The 27,634-nt window shown below is 35.8% G+C and overlaps 1 protein-coding gene across 1 annotated transcript; it reads right to left on the bottom strand.

Moving 5' to 3' along the window:
• LOC117338561 lies at nucleotides 1–27,155 on the bottom strand. Its single transcript, XM_033899921.1, has 3 exons — nucleotides 27,087–27,155; nucleotides 13,040–13,451; nucleotides 1–4,318 (listed from the first exon to the last, which is right to left on the bottom strand). Coding segments are annotated over exons 2-3 (906 nt in total). The 5' UTR covers nucleotides 13,042–13,451; nucleotides 27,087–27,155; the 3' UTR covers nucleotides 1–3,414.
• Nucleotides 27,156–27,634: the final 479 nt, after the last annotated feature.

The raw sequence follows: 27,634 nt of genomic DNA, 5'->3' as shown, positions 1-27,634 counted from the left end.
GCCATCTCTCTTTCTAACTTTTTTTTTTTTTTGACAGACTGGAATGGCTTGTATTATCAAAAAAATCTACTGCGATACGTTCATATTATTTAATGCCATCTTGCGTTAATAGAGTGAAGTGCTAGTTGAAACTATTTGTTCATCAAAGATGAGCTGTACAACATCTGATCAGTATGTGCTGACTTGATAATTGAAGGCAAACCAAATCCTACTTGTTAGCATGCATATACATCCATCAATAGTCCAACTCGTGTTGAAACCATGCTTCCTCCGAACCTACCTTTAACATCTTTTACGATGAATCTACTTAATGCAACATATATGTTTACTTGTTGTTCTGCTAATTTTCCATATTACCTTATGTTAATTATATCCCTGTCCATCAGCCCACGGTTTTGGTTTCTTTGTACATCATCATCATGTTTATGTTATGCAAGTATTGATGTGTCCACAGTCTCCCAAAGTAGTGTTTTTTCACAATGGATAATTATTATATCTTTGCAAATATTTATGTGGGGACCCATCTTTTCTTATATTGTGAGGACTATTACCATATCACATACCCTCGTAGTTCATTATTTATATCTGCTTATCACTTAACTACAGAATGGTTGCCACAGCGTTATATCTCTTTAATAATCAAAAACACCAAGTATCATGAATGTACAGCACAAACTATATTGAATCTTTGCAGCGATATAGAGCTAAATCCAGAGACCCCTTAAGTCTTAAAATGTCTAATCTTAATATAAGATCACTCAGAAACTGGGTATAATTATTTCACAAGCGCTTAGGGATAATTTTCAGCAGTGATGGAAAACGGACTCGCCCTAGCATAATTACAGGATTAAGACGAGGGACATCATACAATTAGCTTCATGCAGATACTTCCAGACGAAAACAACATAAGCTAGTACTAATGAATAAAATTTTAAACAATTAGTTCAAAATATTTTAGAGATATTGTTGAAATCTTCATAAATAGAAATGAAAATACTAGATATCCTTTGAGAAACCCATTTTATGTAAAACTGAAAATAATGCTAACAGCTTTTTTACGTCAACTATTAGAGAATTTAGTCTACTCACATTTGATACTACATGTACAAACATTAATTCAATAAAACAATTAAAAAAACAATTAAACATCTAGATCATAACTTATTACAGCTATCAATGTATTTAAATATATCGGAATTAGAAAATATAACATTTATTTTGTCAACTCAGAAATAACGCCAGTAACCTTAACTCCGATCTGCACAGTAGCGATCTGAGTGAATCAACAGCATGTAGATGTAATCATGAAATTAAAAATGCACGATACTATATACTCTAGGTGACAGAAGCATCAAAGTCTATCACAAATATATAGCCATGATCACTAACATCTACATACTCTTCTGAATGGATGTATATTGTACCACTAATATAAATAAATCTATTCTACAAAATTATTACTGAATTTGAATACCTAGCTAAAAGATTTGATATGTGTTAATCCTCACAACTTCAGCGAAATCTAAAACATTATAAATGACTCTCAGCTGCTGCTTGAGAGAAAAAATAGAGCTATTCTATATCATGATGTATATTATAAACAAACAACAATAATATAAATATGAATTTCTGATGGACTGGACTTGAGTGAAATCATAGTGAGGTACGTAAATACGTCCGCGTACAAGCTTGACCAGGTGTAGACTCCGCCGATAGTGGTCACGCACGGCCGAACATCAACTCTGGGACAAGGTAACATAAACACCTTCGCTTAGAGAAGTTAGTTCGTCATGTACATTCAGAACAATATTATAATCAAACAACAATAATATAAATATGAATTTCTAATGGCCTGGACTTAAGTGAAACCATAGAACTATTATATAGCATGATGTTTATTATAATTAAGCAACAATAATATAAATATAAATTTCTGATTGACTGGACTTAAGTGAAACCATAGAGCTATTATATATCATGATGCATATTATAATCAAACAACAATAATAAAAGTATGAATTCTGATTGACTGGACTTGAGTGAAACCATATAGCTATTATATATCATGCTGTATATTAAAATTAAACAACAATAATATAAATATTAATTTCTGATTGATTGAAATGGATAGATATTGTTATATATGACAATAATATGGTGTTAGATACTTGATGGTGATGAAATATAATCTTACTATTCTCGTTATATCATATGGGTGATCTCCAAACATTGAGAAAAATTATCCTACAAATTAAAACTGTCCTAGTACGAAATACCATGCTATGCAGAGTTACTGATGAACTGTCATGCATCTATGTTGGGTAAATGGTCGATTGTTTATATACACAGGGACCTTATGACATGTTTTCCACTGAATCAGTGCGTGCAGGTATGGTATGATGATAATTGAGTCAATGAATTTCTTTTAACACTCAAAATAACTTGAAGTTCTCTCCCTTTACTTGTGATAGTAGATACCACTGTGGAATAATGCAGTATACACTAATTTTCATTGTAATAATATGGAAATGACTTATATATCCTATGCCTGATGTCTGACCCTTTGATATATTGAACGTCAATAAAATTTTGTTTAGATTACAAAAAAAAAGAAGAAAAATCTTCCTTTGAAATTTCATTTCAATAGATGTTATCTGTTCTTTCCGGTGCATCATAATTAACACAGTCACAATTAAGACACTAAATATCAATAATCAGTTTTACATGTACATGTTGAAAAGAATATATTCGAAAAAAGATATATTGTCGTTTTCTCATCTAAATTAGATTTCATCAGTAGCCTTATACACATGGACAGGTAATTCTAAAAATTTGTGCTCCAATCACACTAATACGCAACCAGTTGTTCCCAAAATTAGAAATGATCATTCTGCTCTTTTTCAACCATCCCTTTAAAATGTCATTCATTCTGCTAGACTAAAGAAATAATGATAATACTAAATTCATTAGTCAAAATGATACTTACTCTTCACCTGCCAAGATTCATTCTGCTCATTTGAAAAAATCTATAACACTTTACAGAAATTGCAACATACAATGTACTTAATTTCCAATGGATTATCCGTTATTTGCATGTTTTTGTGCATTAAGTAGCGTAAGCGACCGTCCTTCAATTTTAACAATACTCATATACTAGAACTAATCGTGCGGTTCTACTCAATAAATGTGTGTGATTACGATAACATGAAATCAAACTTTTCCAAAACAGAAAGCAAATCATCAACCAGTGACCGACACTTCGCGTTTTCACGCTCTGTATCTCCACTTTCTGTTCTATCATGCGTTTTCCTGCCCTTGCGATGGACCTGCTGTCATTGTACATTTCACGCCCACCCCTAACTTATACATCCCTCAACTATATTTATTAAGTAATGCAGATACATATGTGTTCTTTTATTTTTCTGTCCAACTTTCCCACCAAAATTTATGCTGAAAAACGAGCTTGTGCGTTTTAGGTAAAAGTTCTTGATACCAGCAAAAACGTTTCACAGGATGGCAAACTGCCGGCACTCTATGAGACTGGAACTGGATGTTTCGGAACTGGTGTATGTTGTTCGTCGAAAGCAAATAATCCAGAATTGCATATTCACACCCTTCACAGTTCAGTGTAATAAGGTCAACTTTCTTTTCTGAAATCCGTAGCATTTCGAAGAACCTCGAAACAGCAAGTATCTGAAGTTTAACATTACCTTTATGTTTGCTGAATATTGAGGTAGCATCATCGCCTCTATTGACAAGGAAGGTTCTGTTCCTAACATCGACTCCAAAGTTATACAAAACAATGTTCGACGAATTTTTGAATTTCTGTTTCAATATTTCGAAAAATTCAGCAACAGGCTCCAGGATGACATACACGCCTGGATGATACCGCGAGTTAAACTCGTTGGCATCCAGTCCCTGATGACCACCGGCTTCGATCATAAAACTGTTACTGTTTAAATACGAATGACTTTTGTATCTGATGTTTTTATCAGCATGTGTTTGTTGTAAACCTTTTGCTCCGTCAGTGTTGTAGTTGATCATGCAATGCTCGACTCTTTCTAATTGTTCTGGAGTCATTGATGTTCCAAAGTCTATGTAGCTATAGTTACTGGTGCAGGATTTCGGAACCAACTCGGGCGTGTTACTACGGTTTTCGCTCGATCCGATGATTTGCTTCTGTGCTTGCAGGGGTACATCAGTTCGCTTGTCATGAATATGATACTTCGCTAGATTGTATACGATGAATAAAAAGGAAAGGATGCACGTGCATTGCATCAGTGTCGTTATGTGGCGCATCTTGCAGACGTGATCCTTCCTGGAATGTAAACACATACAGTAAATTATTGGAAGGTTACTGGGTACGACAATGGTAACATCATATCAAATTGATCTTACATCAGGTATGTATGTTTCAGTGTCAACGGAAAACTTGTAAGCTGACCTTCATTCTAATCTCTATTGTTTTTTTTAATACAACATATCGTGTTAGATTATCAAAACAGATCAACGTTATTCGTGTTAGTATACCAGATGTGTGATACCAGTCTTTTTTATAATTGATAAGTCACTGGTTATCATGTTATGACCTACATAATTAGCAAGTTATATTTTTATCGTCTACATGTCTCTGCCTTTTGCTAGTTTCGTCTCACTGACTAGTCACTTATCCGCCGGCTTTAGCTAGTTCCTGGTTTGCTGTGTTCTTTCTGACTTATATGATTAGCTAGTTACTAGTTTGCCGTGTTTCTATCTGACTTATATGATTAGCTAGTTACTGGTTTGCCGTGTTCTATCTGACTTATATGATTAGCTAGTTACTGGTTTGCCGTGTTCTATCTGACTTATATGATAAGCTAATTACTGGTTTGCCGTGTTCTATCTAACTTATATCATTAGCTAGTTACTGGTTTGCCGTGTTCTATCTGACTTATATGATTAGCTAGTTACTGGTTTTCCGTGTTCTTATCTGACTTATATGATTAGCTAGTTACTGGTTTGCCGTGTTCTATCTGACTTATATGATTAGCTAGTTACTGGTTTGTGTTTCAATCTGACTTAAATGGCTAGCTAGTTACTAGTTTGCCGTGTTCTTTCTGACTTATATGATTAGCTAGTTACTGGTTTGCCGTGTTCTTTCTGACTTATATGATTAGCTAGTTACTGGTTTGCCGTGTTTCTATCTAACTTATATGATTAGCTAGTAACTAGTTTGCTGTGTTCTATCTAACTTATATGATTAGCTAGTTACTGGTTTGCCGTGTTCTATCTAACTTATATGATTAGCTAGTTACTGGTTTGCCGTGTTCTATCCGACTTATATGATTAGCTAGTTACTGGTTTGACGTGTTCTATCTGACTTATATGATTAGCTAGTTACTGGTTGTTGTGTTTCAATCTGACTTAAATGGTTAGCTAGTTACTAGTTTGCTGTGTTCTATCTGACTTAAATGATTAGCTAGTTACTGGGTTGCAGGCTATATAGATCTGTTAATTGCTAGGTTTCGTCCCACCGAAAACACAATGTTCTGACTGCCTTCTTTAGTTACTAGTTTACCGTCTACATGACTCCGCCTTTTGCTAGGTTTTGTCTTAACCCATTGTAAGCAGTGTTTTGCTTGCATTGCATAATTATATATTTACTACATTACTCCGCCTACTGTTGGGTTTCGTCTCCCCGACTTGTCAGTGTTCTATCGGTAGACGTTCTAGTGATGCTGATGGAACTATATCTAATGGAAAGTCAGAGGGAACTAGTAAAGGTGTTGTTTCGTAGAATACCAGTCACATCAGGTAACGTGCATATGTAGTTGAACATTTATCCCTTTTTATCTAACATTTATCAACCACTCAGAGCGATGACAATAAAAGTTGTCAATTTAAATTCATGATCTGGCCATTCTCCTATTGATTTTTGTTTTCATTAAAAAAAATCCTCATATAAAAAATCATCATCCAGCTCATCAATGAGAAACTAATACGAAGCAAAATAGAATATTGATAATTAAATAAATGACAATAAATGGCCTTTTACATTGAAGAGCCCCTATCTGTATTATTTCAATACCTCTTAATCGTTGAAGTATATAATAACGATTTATCTATCTGTTATAAGTTGGCACATATTAATTACTGGCATTAAGTGAAATAAATACTCTTTTTCGACATAATATGCATTTGTCCTGTTTCTTGGCAAAAATAAATCATAGCATAGTATTGCCAGTGTGTTGTTTTGTATGTTTCGTGTGCTAAACAAGAGTGTATTCAATTGAGTTAAGAAAATGGTTAAACAATATGAAAAATACCGACAGTGCAAAGTTCTATATTACAGCTTTGTATAGTGCTTAGGGAAGTGTCCCGCCGTCTAGTTTCCAACCTCCCCATTGAACAGAATGCGTGTATATTAAAGATAGAAGACGCTACCTGGAACGTTTTATTTACATACAGTAGGGTAGTATTTAATATCAATAATATACTCATGGTTAAAACCGGCTTTAAAGTTTTAAGTTCGCCTTTGTTGATCCTTCTGAATAAAATGATACGCGTGCACATTTGTGAAGCTCCTCAAAACTATTCACTATTGATGCATGTGGTGTGGCTGCAGCTGTGTATCTGACTACGTTGTCACTACACTGACAAATACATCGACCAATATGTACACGTCTTCTTTAGCCCTTTCAACCCTAGAAACTTTAGTGGACTCTGCTATTGAAGTAAAATATGGTCTGTAGTTGAGAGTAGATTAACTTTTCCTCAAGTGTAAAGAATAAATATAGAGCATAACATTTCAGAGCCAAGAAAAGTGTATATAAAAATATCGTAATTGCAGAGTTGAATCAAAATTAAATACCTAAGAAATCAATAGGCCCCTTTCATTTCTTCAATTCATTATCAAATCTCAATTTTTCCTGATCTTCTTTACTGGTTGAATACTTTTTTTTACGTGGTATAAGACTCTTTAATATAATAGATAAGTGAATTTAAGCTTAGCGTCTGGTTTTATATATACTGAAACAAAAAAGAAACGCAACTTCAAATTGTAGGTTTAATAAAATAATACTTGTGAGCATTATGTTTAAATTTCATATGTAATAGTTAATATTGAATATTGATGTAACATCCTTTAAATGTTTAGAGATTTTTAAGAACAGGTCACTTTGCTAGAAGGTCATGATTGGTAGTACCCTACGTGAATCCAAGTTGAAATGGCAGCAGTTTTGAAACCGTGCCCTAATATCGTGTGTGTCCTCCTCGAACAGTTATCACATCTCTAATTATTTGTTGCATTGAGTTCATCAGGGCATTGACTTTCCGTATTGGAATGTTATTCCATTCTTGGACGAGTGCATTTGCTAACTGAGAAAGGGTATTTGGGGGGTTACGGCGATTTCGAATTCTTCTGTCTAATTCATCCCACAAATGCTCGATTGGGGACAGGTCGGGGCTATATGGAGGCCAATCTATAGGAACAATGTTCTGTGTCGCAAGAAAGTCTCTACAGACTCTTGCAACGTGTGGTCTCGCGTTATCTTGCTGAAAGGTTAGATGATGCTGCCTAACAAACGGCACAACATGGGGCCTAAGGATCTCATCCCGATAGCGTACGGCCGTTAAATTCCCATTGACTATCACCAAAGGCGTCTTCAAACCATGGGAGATTCCCGCCCAAACCATAACTGATCCACCCCCAAATCGGTCGTGTTCCAAAACACAGGCGTCAGCAAAACGTTCGCCTCGACGCCGGTACACACGTTGACGGCCATCTGCTCGAAATAACGTGAATCGAGATTCATCGGTGAAGAGCATAGACCTCCAACGTCTCATAGGAAAACGTCTGGGCATATGTGCCGTTGCCCATTGCATACGACGTGCTCGACGTTGCGGTGTTAGTGGTAAACCAACGTACTGTCGCCTTGCACGCAAATTAGCCTCACGCAGTCTGTTGATCACTGTTTGGGGATGAATTCGACGGTTATGATTACCAATCGTATTCCTTGCCGTTTCAGCGGCCGTTAATCTCCTGTTACGTAGGTGTGCCAACCTAAGAACCCGGTCTTGACGTCGCGACGTTACGCGTGGACGTCCTGATCTCGGCTGGTCATCGACTCTTCCTGTTGCGTTAAGACGTGAAACTAATCGACTAATAGTCGATTTGTGAACTCTGAATTGTCGAGCGACGTGAAGTTGCGTGTTCCCTGCCAGAAGCATCGCTATAGCACGTCCTCTATCAACCTTTGATAACCGTGGCATAATTTTAAAAGGAATTATTGTTTGCAAAAGTATTGGCGATGATGTGGCTCAATGTTAGTGATGAATTGATACTGGTTTGAATGAAAAAAGAACGCATATGTTTGTACAGGCACGGTTTTTGATGTTTTTACCGCGCCGGAAGTGCATAGGTCTCTAGTCACACTTGGGTGATTTTGAAGATTGGTATGGGTGTTAGGCAGGGTGCATGTTTATTTCCGCGATTTTTATACAGATATGTTTATTTAATACAAAATTAATCACAATTTTCCATGTTGCGTTTCTTTTTCGTTTCAGTATATATACAATTTCATGATCATCGTCAAAACTGTTATCAGGAATACTTTCATTGTCAACAGGCAGCCCAAAAAGAAAACTAATTTTATTGAATAAAAAGGGAATAAGAAGAGCCTCGAATGAAATTTAATATTTTCTATAAAAAAAATCGGAGCATTCCCACATAATATGTTTATAGTTTCTCTCTTTGAATAACAAAAAAGAACAGTGTGGATTATATAATAGTCCTATTTTGAACATGAAGGAATTTGTAGTAAGGATTTATTGTACTATTCTGTACTAAAGCCATTGTAATTTGATATTTCTAGTTGCTTAAATAATTTCGATAACCTGTTCTCCAATTAAAGACACTTAATTATAATAATTCTATCCATCTCTTTCTACCTGTTGGAATTGTATATTCCTTAGCCCTAATATCATATAAATTCTTGGTTCCTTTCCTTTTCATTAAAAATATTCAATATTACATGGAATTCCTGGAAGAGATGTTTGGCTACTTTCAAAATTAAATTTGGTACAATAGGATTTAAGAGCAGAAACTATACCATGGAATTGAAGAAAATTTGTGTTTAGCCGATAGATCTGGCTAAATTTTTGAAATGTATAAAGAGTGCAAGAAGCAAAATCTGCCAATAGGTCATTCACTACCGTGACACCTCTGTTATACTAATCCTTATAAAATATAATCTTTTGCCAACAATCATATCCCTATAAAACCATAAAGGAGTTTTCGAAATACTTATTCTAATATTATGTTCCCTTATTTTTTCTTTAAACCTTATCCAAGTCGACATTCCTGTATTTAAACACTATCAAAAGTAGATAATATATGCATATCTGTGTATGTTTTCAGAATCACTTGCCATTTAGTGGTTTTTTGATACAATCTTCTAATTAATCCAAGTTTCAAAGAATCAATCAATACCCTTACATCTACCATTTTCAGTCCTCCATCAAAATAAATCTGAATAACAGTATCTCTCTAAACTTTATCCGTATTACTATCCCATAAAAAGTGAAAAATGGCTGTTTATTCAGGAATGGAACATCTGGGTCTGGCAAAGCCATTGATAAGGTTTAAACTGTTATTTCAATGTAATTAAATTCTTATTATATTTTAATTTGGGAATTTCATGAAGATTACCAAGAAGTGTGCATTAATCCTTTCTCCCATTGTAATTCCAACTCAAGCAAAAAGTTGTCCTCACTATATTTTTGCTCCCTATCCAGATTACCTGAGTTTTGTCAATGATTAATTTAAGGCCAGATAACTTTGAGAAAGCATTCAATTCTGTAATATATTCTTTCAAAGATACCATCTAATATAAGAGAGGTGTCATCAGCATATTGAGAGATAAGAATGGGAATATTACTTAATGTATATCTTTAATTTTATTACTATTTTTTAATCTAATTGCCAACATTTACACACAAAGAATGAAGATATATGGGGCGATCGGATCCCCTTGATGGCTACATCTCTTCATACTTCGGAACGATAACAAATTTCCTTAATCACTCAGGTATAACCTACCGGTAGCCCTAGTCGTCTTCGATGATCTCCGCCGCCATTGAAATCTGCGATCGGTGAGTAAATTTTACGGAACAGTAAAAGAAGCGGATCAGTTTTCAACACACACAATTAGCGATGTCTTCACTTACACTCAAAGTGTCAGGTTTAAACTTACATACATGTTGTGTAAATATCCATGTTAATCGATTATTTGTCATTCAATCATGCCTTATCCAACTGATCGGCATTCCGCATTTTATATATGCATATAACGTAAGCACATGTGTCTTCAGCAGAAAAAAACGTTAACATAAGTGTGCATTGTACTTCTATTGCTTTTTCTTTGAAACGTGATAAAATTGTTTTATAAACGATACATATTTTGTTTAATTGATAAAATCCTTAGTTGATGAACAGTATTTTCTTTATTTTATTGCGTTTGAGGTAAATTAACTCAACTTTGCGATGCGAGCCAGGCGACGATCAACACAAAGACACCGAGGACATTGAAACGTTAAATGGCTAAGGTCATTATCAAGAAAAGATTTTCTGTTAGTCCTTTGAACTTCGAAATATACATTTGAGAATATACATTTGACTGTATATCTTCTACTATTTGTATGCAATTCTCTGGAAATATCTACTAATGAGAAGCTTTTTGTAATTTCTATCAATTTCTCCCTAGCCTGCTGATAATTCACTTTTTTATAACTTCTATCATGATCTAAATCGGGATTTAAAACCAAGTTAAAATCTCCACAGATCATGAATCTATCATTTCCAAAATAACCTAATGAATCCGCTATACTATCATAAAAATGTTTGGACCATACAAAATGACAAGAGAAAAATTGGTGCCTTCTACAATGAATATCGAACGCCAAGAAATTCCCTGAAATATTCCTCTTTTTCCTTTTTACCTTATTTTCAAAATTGTTATTAAGAATACAGACAGACAGACAGACAGACAGACAGAACGTGTGTAATGGTTATAATGCTATTATTTACCAAAATACGGGCTACGTTCTGAACAAAGTATAGAATCATTACTTACCTGAGTAATGATTAAGGAAATTTAAGTACGAGAAAGAAGCTTGATTGTGTAGCCCAGTTACTGCTAAAAAGAACAAAGTCTAGATTGTTTTAACAAGTAAAGCGATTATTCAAGTCCGGTATCATTACATGTTGTCACGCAAACAATTTCGGTATTTAAATGCCTTGTATTTCAACTAGAATGTGTATTTAACCAACCATACTTCATATTTATGACAGACCTTGAATTATTTGTGTCAGATCATGCTACATTCAGTATGATTTGCCACATAAACTCGTGTCATTACCAGAAATAATATCGGATTTATTGACAATGCTAAGACCAGAAAGCGTTTTGTGTGTCGTATGGAGATTTTTTACTGTCTAGTGTAGACTTATTTTTTATATTATTAAATTGCGTTGTTACGTCATATCATGCTACATTTTCAAACCATAGCAAGACAATTCTATACTCAATAATGAAGTATTATCTGTTTGACAATGGGTTATATCTATACTTACAAGTATAACATAGTGCACTCCAGCGGTTGTCACCGATGTATTTGTATCAATCAGTTTTTAACATTCTCTGACAAACTCAACATACCTACGCATTATATATATATATATATATATATATATATATTACTACGGTTACCATTATTCATATGACCATTCCTCCCTTGTTTTAATATTGATTTTTGTTGTTATGTATATAGATATTGAAGAAAAACTAGGTCCTCTATGCAGTCTAGACATTGTTTGTTTAAACATCCATTCGGTTAAGTAAACAAACCGGTTTTATTAGAAGCTGAATCAAATGATAAAGAAACTATATGATAAGTGAAAGTTATTTAAAATGTTTAATATCAGTGACTTACATTAGAAGAATGTTCTAATCAGATTTTCAAAATGGACCACTGTCTAAACCAAGGGGGTGGCATCATGGTATATTATAAAGAATAAGACTTAACGTTGAGAGTCCTGATTTAGAGTTGCTTTGGTCAAATAACATAATTTTCCTAGGATGTATTTATAGAGCTCCTGATAGTAACATCAGCTACTACTGAGATCGATTTGATTATATATACTTAATCCTGAAACTGATGACTCACATCACACACATTCAGATATTTTTTTTATTACTGGTGACATTAATGTAAACATGAGTAATATTTAACCTAACTACTTGAAAAGACTCTTAACAAAATATAATCTGTACAACAATGTTAAGGATCCTACAAGAATAAATCAAGACTCCTCTACCTCAATTAATATTGTCCTTACCTATAATGATAATATTGTTAAAAAAGTGTATTTGTATCTCCTCCAATCTGAAGTGACCACTCTGTAATTATTTTCATTGCTTCCTATGCTGTGTTTAGAAAACAAGCATACTTAAAAAAGGTAATCATGTACAATTATGCTGAAATTGTTTAAATGAATCAAATGTTTGATAATATAAATTAAATAACTATAGAAAAACAACAAGATGTGAATGGTTTTAATGCTTTACTTGTTGATAATATAAATCAAGCTAAATGATTGTATACCTATAAAGAAAATCACTATTCGTTCGAATGATAAGCCTTGCATATCAATAGGGGTAAGATTGAAATTAAGACAGAAGAATAGAATTAATAAAAATAGCATTACAGACCAATAGTCCTGATCATTATTAACAGTTTGAAGGATCAAACGAATGTATGCCTATTCTTATGTGGCTACTTCGAAGTAGACTTTCCAGTTTACAAATTTGAAATTAATAACCATAGTACAATGTACCAATAGATAGATTTGAAGTGAGAATCGGCGGGTAGCTCTTTGATAGGGCAGTTGTGACAAAATAATCATGTACACGTCTATTAAAAATGAGGTGGTTAAATTATCCTGCAAATAACAGAGAAAAGAACAGAAATTAAATGTTTTATTTTCTCATGTGGTACTCACATTTAGGTTCAAGGTCAGCGTTGTTATCAATTAAGTATCAAAGTCTGCGATGATAAGTAAATGGTCGGTAAATGGCGTCCTCACGAAGTCAGAGTTGTTTTCACTTCAATGTCACAGGCTATGCTGGTCGGTAAATGGCGCTCTCACAGAGTCGGCGTTGTTCTCACTACAATGTCACAGGCTATGCTGGTCGGTAAATGGCGCTCTCACAGAGTCGGCGTTGTTCTCACTTCAATGTCACAGGCTATGCTGGTCGGTAAATGGCGTCCACACAGAGTCAGTGTTGCTCTCACTTCAATGTCACAGGCTATGATGGTCGGTAAATGGCGTCCTCACGAAGTCAGAGTTGTTTTCACTTCAATGTCACAGGCTATGATGGTCGGTAAATTGTATCCTCACAGATAGATTTTGTCTGTTAGCAGGAAAATTTAAAACTTGTGTATGTTATAAACAGTGCGTTTCCCCCGTTACTATTCAGGCACTAGTAGAAATTGATTTCATGCAACTGCCTGCTATGAATATATTTATATGAATGTCGGTTTTTAATTACATACGGATCGTTCGATGCAGCTTGTTAAGCATTTCAATAAAATTAGAGATATTTGTGCAATAGAAATTGTAACTGGTTACCAATCAGGTTGTGTAATAGTAAGAATAGTAAGGTAACTGACCAAAAGAATTGTAACATATTTATGTTACATATATGGTCAAAATACTCTGGTATGTAATATTTTTTCTTCTCTATCTTAATTAGAAAAAAGACGACCCCATAAACAGTTCCACGTGCCATTTTCTGTATGCACAAAGTGTGTTGATATTCAAATGACCGTATATTCTGAAAATAGTGTATGTGACGTAATACAAATCATTGCCTTTACTATGGGCCAAGTTTATTGATATTTAAATGGCCGTGTGTCATTACATAACACAACACATATACATTATGTTGTGTTTTTATAACGTCTATTGGAAAGCATTAGTTAGTTAGTCTGGTTCGTTTGGGAGTTTGCCAACAGCTTTTGTGTTGTATTGAAGGCATCGGTCCTAAGGTGGTTTTATTTACTGTAATGCTCATCATCGCAAACTTCATATCTTACCTACCATATTTGTTGAAACTTAAAAAAATGAATGTCAAAGGTCAAAAAACGATTTCTACAAGTACATTGTTTTTATTTTCATGCGATTAAATTATGTTCTTTGTTCTCGTCGAACTTCATACAATGTGTGCTGTAAATGTTCTTGCCTAAGATAAACAATCATAACTGATTTTTAAAGGTCATTTGAGGGTCATATTTACAACAAAAAACATTTAATACTATTGAGAGAATTGTAAATCGCATAATAGATGGAGGTTCCTGGGTTTAAGATCAATCTAACAGTCTTTACAGTAAGTACATGTAATATATGTAACATATGTGGATTAAACGAATCTGAGTAAATTGTAATCAATTGTGTGTGTGGAATTATAGGCCTACATTGATATTAAAAGTGTGCTATCAATAAAACCCTCTCCTTACAGGTATCGCCAGAACATTATGATTTATAACAAATAATATATGTATGAAGACTATCGGAAATGAGAAAGTCGATAGGAATACCGATATTTGAAAAGTAAGGAGGTATGGCCAGGGCAAGGGGTTCAACAAAATCAAACAGTAAAAGGTATTTTCCAAAAAGTAACGTGAGAGAAAAATCATTGATGTCCGTTACAACAGAGATTTATCATCTATGTATGATACTGATATTCACAAATTAATTTTCATTGATATCGGAATTACCAACATAATTTTCAATGTTTCAATATGTATATAAAATATATGCGCTTTGTACGATTTAATGTCTATTTTCATTATTTATTTATTTATTTGATCATCGATCCCCATGAAACCATGCGGTGCATGCTTAATAATTCTCCATATTCAGGTAAGAAATAATTTTAAGGATGTCAATGCCATATAATTCTCCATGTTCTGGTCAGAAATAATTTTAAGGCTTTGAATGCCATATAATTCTCCACATTCGTATCAGGAATAATTTTAAGGCTTTGAATGCCATATAATTCTCCACATTCGTATCAGGAATAATTTTAAGGCTTTGAATGCCATATAATTATCAATATTCTAGTCAAAAATAATGTTAAGGCTGTGAATGCCATATAATTCTCCATATTCTAGTCAGTAAAAATTCTAGGGCTGTGCTTTCCATATAATTCTCCATATTCTGACCAGTAATAATTTTAAGGCTCTGAATTCCATATCATTTTCGATATTCTGGGCAGAAATAATTTTAAGGCTGTGAATGCGATATAAGTATCAATATTTTGCTCAGAAATGATTTAAAGGCTGTGCTTTCCATATAATTCTTCATGTTCTGGCCAGTAATAATTTTTAGGCTGTGAATGCCATATAATTCTCCATATTCTGATTAGAAATTACTGTAAGGCTTTGAATGCCATATTATTATCTATATTCTAGTCAGATAAGATTTTAAGGCTGTGAATGCCAAATAATTTTCCGTATTCTGGTCAGAAGTAATTTCAAGAATGTGAATGCCATATATTTATCCATATTGTGGTCTGATGTAATTTTAAGGCCGTAAATACCATATTATTACATATTCTGACCAGTAACAAAATCAAGGAAGGTCATACGTCATTGGTAAATTGATTGGGAAAATGTTATCATAATACGTTTTTGACACACTCCTGTACCATTTATATGCGACACAAACGTAACAATACTTATTTCAAACATATAAGAGAAGTTACACGCACCTTAATCAACAACAAAGTTTCCAAGGTCTTATAATACAGACAGTCTGACTGGTGTCAGACAATTTTACTTCCTCTTCAGCTCTTGTCTTGTTTTATATTTACACCGTTGGTATTGCCACTCATATAGTGTTGACAAACAACTGACATACAAACAAAACCGTAACCATCACTCAAATTCGATAAAAATTGACAAAATATGAAAATAACGTAGATTTGTATAGAGTCCTTTAAAATAAGACCCGGCGACCGAATATAATAAAGTTGCTAGTTTCCGATCCTCACCACGCTAGATAGATAAACCAATGGCATACCGCATGTACACGAGTTGCATAATCTGTTTTGTATACATGGGCGTATGCTCCTATTGTGTCAAACGTGACTTTACAGCTTGTTCACGTCGTAAACGTAATGAAATTTAATCGGATTTCTCATCGACACGTGAAAATCCTTCTATCATCCACATTTACAAATATTCTGTGGATGCGGTAACATATACTACTGTCGTTTTCAATTGGTATCATATTTGTTAAACTCGTCTCTCAAATTCCTTGCTGGAAGTGGTTTACTCATATCAACTTGTTAAATGTGTATGCTTAATGTAAAAATAATGAATCAAAGAGAAAAGATATACCCTGGTACTATCAAAATGCATGACCTTTTTACTTTATACAATGTAATACTATTGTAAGATATTAGCATATTTCTAGAACAAACTAGAAATACCACTGGATGTACACTCGTTTATTACTGTGGTCTATTCTTCATTGTTATCCGCCATGTATAGATAATGTAATACATATTTAACTCGTGTACCATAATTTGTATGTATGAGAGTAATAAATAATCTTGAATATAAAATGAAGGTGATATTAACAATAACCTTAATCGATTTATATAATTTTGATTTGAATAAATATAACTTCGATGATTTCATTGAATAAAATTCCATTATCAATTAAAAAAAATATTTTAACGTTTAGGAAGACTTTCGCGATCAACTACATATGTTTCAATGATTAAAGTCTTTGGATTTTGTACTCTAATAAATCAATTTTCAGACCAAGTCTTTATTGTATAACCCTCCTCAGAATTCAATGATTCGTAGATGCTTTTTGTCGTCTTCTGTAACCGACTTACCAGGTATCTTATCTGATATTATATCGTCTTCTGTCACCGACATACCAGGTATCTTACCTGATGTTATATCGTCTTCTGTCACCGACATACCAGATATCTTACCTGATATTATATCGTCTTCTGTCACCGACATACCAGGTATCTAACCTGATGTTATATCGTTTTCTGTCACCTACATACCAGGTATCCTATCTGATGTTATATCGTCCATCACACGCTATATCACATCCTTCATCACAAAATGAGTCAACATGACACCCTCTATCACACTTGTCACCATGGCATCCTCTATCAAAAAGAAGTCACCATGACAACCCTCTATCACACGTGTCACCATGGCACCCTCTATCACAAAAGAAGTCACCATGACACGCATTTTCACAAAAGAAGTCACCATGACACTCTCTACGACAGAATGAGTCACCATGACACCCTCTACCACATAATGAGTCATATGTAATATTTAATGTGCTCTGTGTCCCAGCTCTTTGTTTCAGAATGATGAGAATGAGAGACAGGGGTTACTATCCGGTGGATCACTTGCATTTCAGAGAATTGTTATAAATCTCTGAACCCCAGGCCTGTTCTGATGGATATCAAAGATTTTGATCTTCAGGTATTCGGAGCAGGTGGGTCCAAGTTACCATACTTGGGATATATTGAGGCAGATGTCAGTATTCCATTTCTGTCTGATTGCGTGATGTGTGTACCTATATTGGTAACACCGATGACCAACTATAACAGACAAGTTCCTGTTATTGTTGGCACAAATATTATACGTATGTGTAGGGATATACAACAGGCTAGCTCTGATTCTACTTTTCCAGATGCTTGGCAGTCTGCTGTTGACAGTTTGTGTGTCAATAATCCCATGGTGGTGAAATCTGCCAATACATACCCAGTGTCCATAGGTCCAAACCAGGTAAAGACTGTCCATGGGTTGGTACGCAAGGTGGGGAACTTTAGTACAGCTGTGACAGAACAGGACAGCTCACTGCAATCCGGGAACCTGGTGGTATGTCCAAGGGTAGTGTCGCTGGAATGCGCACCTGGTAGACTCAAACGTATACCAGTCCGGATCTGTAATCTGTCTACAGAGTCAATTACTATCTCTCCAAAATCACCTTTGTGTACTCTAACAGATGTAAAGGTAATGGACAGGTGGTCCCCAGAACCCTCTGACAAAGATGATACTGAATCCTCTAAGGATCAGGTGGAGGGGGAATGGTGGGACAAACTGGGGGTCTCAGTAAACAAGGACAACCTCTCTCCTGAACAGTTGGAGAGAGCATACCAGATACTGGGCAAGTGGCAGCATATTTTCTCCACATCCTCAAAGGATTTGGGAAAGACAGACTTGGTGCAACACGAGATAAAACTCTTGGACGATGTTCCATTTAAGGAACCATATCGTCGTATTCCACCAGGGATGTATGAGGAAGTGAGACAACATCTTAAGGAGATGATGGAGTCTGACGCTATCAGAGAGTCTCACAGTCCCTACTGTTCGAATGTGGTCCTCGTTCGAAAGAAAGATGGGTCCCTAAGATTTTGCATTGATTTGCGTAAACTCAATGGGAAAACCATTAAGGATGCCTACACCCTACCTAGGGTGGAGGAAACCTTGGACTCCTTAATTGGATCAAGATACTTCAGTAAGCTGGACCTGAGGTCTGGATACTGGCAAGTCGAGATCAAGGAGGAGGACAAGGCAAAGACAGCTTTTTCTGTGGGACCACTAGGTTTCTTTGAATGTAACCGCATGGCATTTGGTCTAACTAATGCGCCAGCAACTTTTCAAAGATTGATGCAAGCTTGTATGGGTGAAAGCCATCTTAAGGAATGTTTAATTTTCCTGGATGACATTCTCATATTTTCAGACACCTTTGAGGAACACCTCAAAAGACTGGAGGGTGTGTTTGAACGGCTTGAAAAACACGGCTTAAAGCTAAAGCCCTCCAAATGTGAATTCTTTAAGTCTCAAGTGTGCTATCTGGGGCACATTGTTTCTGAGGAAGGAATTCAAACTGACCCAGATAAACTTGCGGCGTTGAAGACATGGCCAGAACCTGTCAATGTCAAGACGCTACGCTCATTTCTAGGTTTCACAGGGTACTACAGGAGGTTCATTAAGGATTATGCAAAAATCATAAAACCTTTAAATGATCTTCTTGTTGGACACTGTACCCACAAAAATGTTAAGGGGCCAAAGAAAAAGATTCCCTGGGTATGGGGGGATAGTCAGCAGAAGGCTTTCGATACCATAGTCAGTCTTCTAGCTTCTCCACCTGTGTTAGCATATGCAGACTTCACTAAGCCTTTCATTGTTAACACAGATGCCTCTGTAGAAGGTTTAGGTGCTGTGCTGTACCAGAATCAAGGGGGCCATGAAAGGGTGATTGCGTTTGCCAGTCGAGGTTTACGTCCGAGTGAAAGAAACTACCCAGCTCATAAGTTGGAATTTCTTTGTCTCAAATGGGCACTCACTGACAAGTTCCATGATTACCTGTATGGCAACACCTTTGAGGTACGTACAGATAACAACCCTCTAACCTATGTGACGACCACAGCGAAGCTGGACGCAGCAGGTCATAGGTGGTTAGCCTCACTCTCAAACTATAACTTTAAATTATTTTATAGAGCGGGCCGTCTCAATGGGGATGCTGACGGGTTGTCAAGACGACCGTATCAGCAAGAGGAAGTTTTCCCAGATGTAGTGAGAGCAGTTACCTGTGCTTCTTTGTCCACTAGAGAGGAGTTGCCTTTAGCAGAAACTGTGGTACTCTCAAATACATCATCCCTAGAACCGGAGAACAACACCCTAAATATAGGGAATGTAAAACTCTCTGGTGTGGATTGGGAAAAACAACAGTCCTTAGATAAACATCTTAGGAGGGTGATAGATTTTGTCAGGGAGGGGATTCGACCTGATAAAAAGATATTGAAACACGAACCTGAGGAGGTGTGTCAATATATGCGGGAGTGGCGGCTGTTGAGGCTACTTAAGGGTGTTCTGTATAGAAACACCACAGTAGATGGTGACCCTGTTCAACAGTTAGTCATTCCCAAGGCATATAGGGAGAAAGTCCTCAGGGGAGTGCATGAAGATGTCGGTCATCAGGGACGTGGCAAGGCGAAGGTTTTTCTGACCAGGCCTTGATGCTGAGGTGAATAGTTGGGTTGAAAGCTGTGGTAGGTGTGTTCGTAGAAAAACCCCTACTGTCCCAAGTGCAGAGTTAGTCAATATCCAAAGTTCCCGTCCAATGGAGCTTCTCTGCATTGACTATTTGACCTTAGAAAGGTCAAAGGGGGGCTACGAAAACGTGCTTGTTATCACTGACCATTTCACCCGCTATGCCCAAGCAATTCCAACCAGGAACCAATTAGCGAGTACCACCGCCAGGGTGTTGTACGAACAATTTATGGTCCACTACAGCTTTCCTGCCCGTATTCATAGTGACCAGGGCAGGAATTTTGAAAGCAAAGTTATCAAAGAACTTTGCAAGATAGCTGGAGTGGAGAAAACCAGAACTACCCCTTACCATCCTATGGGCAATGGCATGGTCGAACGGTTCAACCAAACACTGTTGAAAATGTTAGGTACTATGGAGGAAGAACAAAAATCCAGTTGGAAATCCTATGTGGCTCCTCTTGTTCATGCATACAATGCAACAAAACATGAGACCACAGGATATTCTCCTCATTACTTAATGTTTGGTTGGCACCCGAGACTTGGTGTAGATGCATTTCTTGGCATCGATACCAGTTCTGAGACTGTAGGGAGTCGTCAGAATTATGCCCAGAAACTTAAGCGTCGGTTAGACTTTGCCTACAAAGCTGCCTCGGCTGAAAGTGAAAGGAAGGGTAAGCGGTACAAAGATAGGTATGATAGGGGGGTTAGAGAAGCTACCTTAGAAGTAGGAGACCGGGTTCTGATGAGGAACGTTGGTATATGTGGCAAGCAAAAGTTGGCAGATAAATGGGCTAAGGAACCCTACATTATCCTTAGTGTGCCAAATGTTGATATGCCTGTATACAAGATCCAGAAAGAGTCGGGAAAGGGACCTATAAAAACTGTACATAGGAACCTGCTCCTCCCTTTCATGTGGTTACCCAGAACAGCGGGTGCCCAGGAACCAAGGGAGACAACCCGAAATCATCAGAATGCCGGAATAGAGTTAGTTGAGAGTTCCTCCTCAACTACTGACTCTGATAGCTCAGATGAGGGTGGGAGTCAAACACCCAGATATGTTATTCCTGCTAGGAGACCCAGACGCACTGTTGCTGAGTCGCGACAGCCAGTGCAACCACATACTGTTGGTTCAGGGGATTCTCCGAAACAGGGTAATAAGGGTGTGTGTCGAAATTCCAACACTGCAGGCAGTGAAAGTCAGACACAAGACTCTATACCAGCTGCAAGGCCCAGGCGAGTCTGTAAATCTCCTAACTTGTATGGGGAATGGCTCATGGGAACCTTGGTACCGTCCAATTCTGGAGCTGAGGTCTACGTCTAGATACTCAGAGCAGTGGGAGAATGTCGTGGTGGACAAGTTTACTTCAAATTGTGAAATTAATATTTAATCTCTACAGCTACTTGTGTGTATTACCTTATGGTTTACCATTAAATAAGTAGAAACTGCAGCATAATTGTAATTTACATTCAATTATAAAGTAAAAGATTAATATTCACATCAGGAAAGCTTTGTTCCACATGGCAGAGGAGAAAATCTCTAAGTAGTTATGGAATATATAATTATATTACCTTGGGACACTGGCCAAGGTGATAATTTCATTTTATACAGATGTTAATTGTAGATTTTTCATTCTATAGTGTTATATGAGCAGTTATCTTGTATTCCTCGTAGGTAGGGATTGCCCCAATCACTTGGATATTAGATAATTAGCTGCTCATTCTTTTATATTATTAGTAGATTCAACCATTGTGGTTGATATATTAGTTTAAATGCCAGGAGTCATTTTCCTTTGCAGGGGAGAATGTCACGGTGTTCAAACTTTAATAGTCTGACCAACACCTGTACATGTAAAGTGTGTATAGATACTTGCGCTGTGTGTCCTGTATAATGTTTGTACAAGTCCCTGTGTCATATAATGTCCTATGTACCTGTGTATATAGTTGTTATGGTGACGTATGAGAGGTGAGCGCAAGGATTGGTTGAGTGTGTCACTTTGACCCTGCATGACCCTATACCCGTGCACGTGGAAAACCTTACCTGGGCCTTGCCCAGGTGAGTGCAGCCACAACGGCTATAGACCCCACACAAGCCACACGTCCGGTATAAGCCTGTGCGCTTTATGGCCACAGTGCTTCTAGGTAAGTTGATTTAATTTAAAATAATAATATAAATACATATTTAATGTATTTTAGCTATTTGATATATAAAATACATTGAACTAATATATTTGCATTTTAAATATCTTGCCCTTAATATGTTAAAATATTTAACATATGACATACACGTGGTCGGGCTCTATAGGGTGAAAGCTATTGTAAAAATAATGTATTATAATTGTTAATTGTAAAAGTGTAACTATGGAATAAAATAGAATATAATATAAACATATAAAATATACCTAAATGAATATTTAATGCGTTAAGTATTAAATAATGTAATTGTCGGCATCGTTTACACGTGTCCGTATGTATTTTAGGTATTGTTCTTTTTATTTCAGGTCACTGTCTCCGTGTGTCTGTTTTTATGTCCAATAAACTGTTTTAAATGTTAAACATCGTTGGTGCATAATTTAAGAAGATAATCCACATATTTATAATACTCGTGTGACAAATATATCTATTCGACTTAAAGTGTGTTGTGTGTAATAACAATGTAGTATTAACACTAGTGTGATGTATGCTTTAACACTAGTCTGGTGTGTGTAATAACACTAGTGAGATGTGTGTAATAACACTAGTGTGATGTGTGATATAACACTAGGGTGATGTGTTTAATAACACTAGTGTGATGTGTATATAACACTGGTGTGATGTGTGATATAACACTAGGGTGATGTATTTAATAACACTAGTGTGATATAACACTAGTGTGGTGTGTGTATTAACACTAATGTGATGTGTGTAATAACACTAGTGTGATGTGTGTTATAACACTGGTTTGATGTGTATAATAACACTAGTCTGATGTGTGATATAACACTAGGGTGATGTATTTAATAACACTAGTGTGATGTGTGATATAACACTAGTGTGATGTGTGTAATAACACTAGTGTGATGTGTGTAATAACACTAGTGTGATGTGTGTTATAACAATGGTTTGATGTGTATAATAACACTACTGTGATGTGTGTAATAAAATTAGTGTGATGTGTGTAATAACACTAGTGTGATGTGTGTAATAACACTAGTGTGATGTGTGTAATAACACTAGTGTGATGTGTGTAATAACACTAGTGTGATGTGTATAATAACACTAGTGTGATGTGTGATATAACACTAGTGTGATGTGTGATATAACACTAGTGTGGTGTGTGTATTAACACTAGTGTGATGTGTGTAATAACACTAGTGTGATGTGTGTAATAACACTAGTGTGATGTGTGATATAACACTAGTGTGATGTGTGTAATAACACTAGTGTGATGTGTGATATAACACTGGTGTGGTGTGTGTTATAGCACTGGTTTGATGTGTATAATAACACTAGTGGGATAGGTGTTATAACATTAGTGTGATGTGTATATAACACTGGTGTGATGTGTGTAATAACACTAGTGCGATGTGTATAATAACACAAGTGTGATGTATGATATAACACTGGTGTGATGTGTGTAATAACACTACTGTGATGTGTGTAATTAAATTAGTGTGATGTGTATATAACACTGGTGTGATGTGTGTAATAACACTAGTGCGATGTGTATAATAACACTAGTGTGATGTATGATATAACACTGGTGTGATGTGTGTAATAACACTACTGTGATGTGTGTAATTAAATTAGTGTGATGTGTATATAACACTGGTGTGATGTGTGATATAACACTAGGGTGATGTGTGTAATAACACTAGTGTGATGTGTGTAATAAAATTAGTGTGATGTGTATATAACACTGGTGTGATGTATATAAGAACATTAGTGTGATATGTATATAACACTGGTGTGGTGTGTGTAATAACACTAGTGCGATGTGTGTAATAATACTAGTTTGATGTGTGATATAACACTAGTGCGATGTATATAATAACACTAGTGTGATGTATGATATAACACTGGTTTGATGTGTGTAATAACACTAGTGCGATGTGTATAATACCACTAGTATGATGTGTGATATAACACTAGTGTGATGTGTGTAATAACATTAGTGTGATGTGTGTAATAACACTAGTGTGATGTGTGATATAACACTAGTGTGGTGTGTGTATTAACACTAGTGTGATGTGTGTAATAACACTAGTGTGATGTGTGATATAACACTAGTGTGATGTGTGTAATAACACTAGTGTGATGTTTGATATAACACTGGTGTGGTGTGTGTTATAGCACTGGTTTGATGTGTATAACAACACTAGTGGGATAGGTGTTATAACATTAGTGTGATGTGTATATAACACTGGTATGATGTGTGTAATAACACTAGTGCGATGTGTATAATAACACTAGTGTGATGTATGATATAACACTGGTGTGATGTGTGTAATAACACTACTGTGATGTGTGTAATTAAATTAGTGTGATGTGTATATAACACTGGTGTGATGTGTGATATAACACTAGGGTGATGTGTGTAATAACACTAGTGTGATGTGTGTAATAAAATTAGTGTGATGTCTATATAACACTGGTGTGATGTATGTAAGAACATTAGTGTGATATGTATATAACACTGGTGTGATGTGTGTAATAACACTAGTGTGATGTGTGTAATAACACTAGTGTTATGTATGATATAACACTAGTGTGAATGTGTGTAATAACACTAGTGCGATGTGTATAATAACACTAGTATGATGTGTGATATAACACTAGTGTGATGTGTGTAATAACACTAGTGTGATGTGTGTAATAACACTAGTGTGGTGTGTGATATAACACTAGGGTGATGTATTTAATAACACTAGTGTGATGTGTGATATAACACTAGGGTGATGTATTTAATAACCTAGTGTGATGTGTGTAATAACACTAGTGTGATGTGTGATATAACACTAGGGTGATGTGTTTAATAACACTAGTGTGATGTGTGTAATAACACTAGTGTGATGTGTGCAATAACACTAGTGTGATGAGTGTAATAACACTAGTGTGATGAGTGTAATAACACTAGTGTGATGTGTATAATAACACTAGTATGATGTGTGATATAACACTAGTGTGATGTGTGTTATAGCACTGGTTTGATGTGTATAATAGCACTAGTGGGATAGGTGTTATAACATTAGTGTGATGTGTATATAACACTGGTATGATGTGTGTAATAACACTAGTGCGATGTGTATAATAACACTAGTGTGATGTATGTTATAACACTGGTGTGATGTGTGTAATAACACTACTGTGATGTGTGTAATAAAATTAGTGTGATGTGTATATAACACTGGTGTGATGTATGTAAGAACATTAGTGTGATGTGTATATAACACTGGTGTGATGTGTGTAATAACACTAGTGCGATGTGTATAATAACACTAGTATGATGTGTGATATAACACTGGTGTGATGTGTGATATAACACTGGTGTGATGTGTGTAATAACATTAGTGTGATGTGTGTAATAACACTAGTGTTATGTGTGATATAACACTAGGGTGATGTGTGTAATAACACTAGTGTGATGTGTGTAATAACACTAGTGTGATGTGTGTAATAACACTAGTGTGGTGTGTATAATAACACTAATGTGATATGTGTAATAACACTAGTGTGTAATAACACTAGTGTGGTGTGTATAATAACATTAGTGTGATGTGTGTAATAACACTAGTGTGGTGTGTATAATAACGCTAGTGTGAGATGTATAATAACACTAGTGTGATGTATGTAATAACACTTGTGTGATGTGTGTATTAACACTAGTGTGATGTATCTTATAACACTAGTTTGATGTGTGTAATAACACTAGTGTGGTGTGTGTTATAACACTGTGTTAGTAAAGTCACTTTATATTGACGGACGCAATGTGGAAATATTACTGATGTTGACGCAAAATTACAGTAAGGACGGTACTCCTATTTAGGTTGTGATTTACTGTAATAGTATTTTTCACGAAAGCGAAGAAACATTTAACCAAGCATGCTTAGGAACAATTTAATGCCCAGTGATTAAATTATAAAAACTAGTTGATAGTTTCTATCATTATGAATATTTTTTGCATTGGATTCGAACTCCGTAGGAAAAAAATGCATCAAAATGTCATTCGTGAAGCGCATTGAGATATGACACACTAACGTATATACTGTTAGTAAACGTAAATAAACTTAAATAATACGAAAATGTTCGAAAAGTAAAAGTTACACACTCTCCCAAGTCGAATGACACACTCTCCCAAGTCGAATGGCACACTCTCCCAAGTCGAAATGGGCGCTGTTTATGTAGGAATCATGACGTAGATGCTACGACAGCGCCACGTCTCCCCATCACCTGACCACTGACAAAAAGTTGACCACATAGCTGGTCATCTGACCCGCAGTCGGGCTTCGGTCATCTCAACATGATAATTAGTTAAAATGGGGTATACCATCTATTAATGTTATTCTTCAATAGTTAAAAAAAAAAAGGTGTCATCCCGGGACATTGTCCACTTAGTACACAATACAAGAACTTGGAGTTAGATTGCTAATTTACCTGCAATGCACCGTTAACTATCAGTACTCAATTAAGACCAATTATAATCCACATTATGTCTGCCCAACTATACTGATCATGGCTATCTTTGTACATGTATCATAAGTATAACCAGCAATATTTAACAAAATAAATCACAATTAAAGATAGACAATTACTCAAAATAAAACCAATATAAATAAATACGATTACGCAATAAATACGTAATCAAGCCTATTGTGTTATATATAATTACAATTACAATACATACACCTGTACATATATTTATACCTATCCACTTCATTTATGCAAATGAAGTTGAGTAAAAATCTTACCTGTTTTGTCAGGCGCAAAATCAGAACTTGCAAGCGTACTTTGTGGCCAACCTCTCGGCTACCTTCCTGTCACATGAAGCGCCCGTCTTCTTCCTGTTTCCTTATAATTACCTATCTGGTCACGTGAATGACAAATAATACATCTTTCCTTTGCTTGATCAGATGACATTTGTCACATGCTCGCTGCCTACAATGAGTTCAACAACAAAATACCCCAGGGAGATCAGGGCTTGATGAAAGCAAACAACAGGGACGTTAAGATACAAGGTGAAATATAAATCCTGGTTATATCCATACAGTCAATGCTTAGGGCATTGCTTTCTCGGCTGGGACTATAACTATCCTCATATGGGTTAGGGCATTGCTTTCTCGGCTGGGACTATAACTATCCTCATATGGGTTAGGGCATTGCTTTCTCGGCTCGGACTATAACTATCCTCATATGGGTTAGGGCATTGCTTTCTCGGCTCGGACTATAACTATCCTCATATGGGTTAGGGCATTGCTTTCTCGGCTGGGACTATAACTATCCTCACTATGGGTTAGGG

This window comes from Pecten maximus, chromosome 1 (assembly GCF_902652985.1).
Source record: "Pecten maximus chromosome 1, xPecMax1.1, whole genome shotgun sequence".
Taxonomy (NCBI): Eukaryota; Metazoa; Mollusca; class Bivalvia; order Pectinida; family Pectinidae; genus Pecten; species Pecten maximus.
Note: the sequence above shows the minus strand (reverse complement) of the source record. Positions and strands in the feature narration are given on the sequence as shown.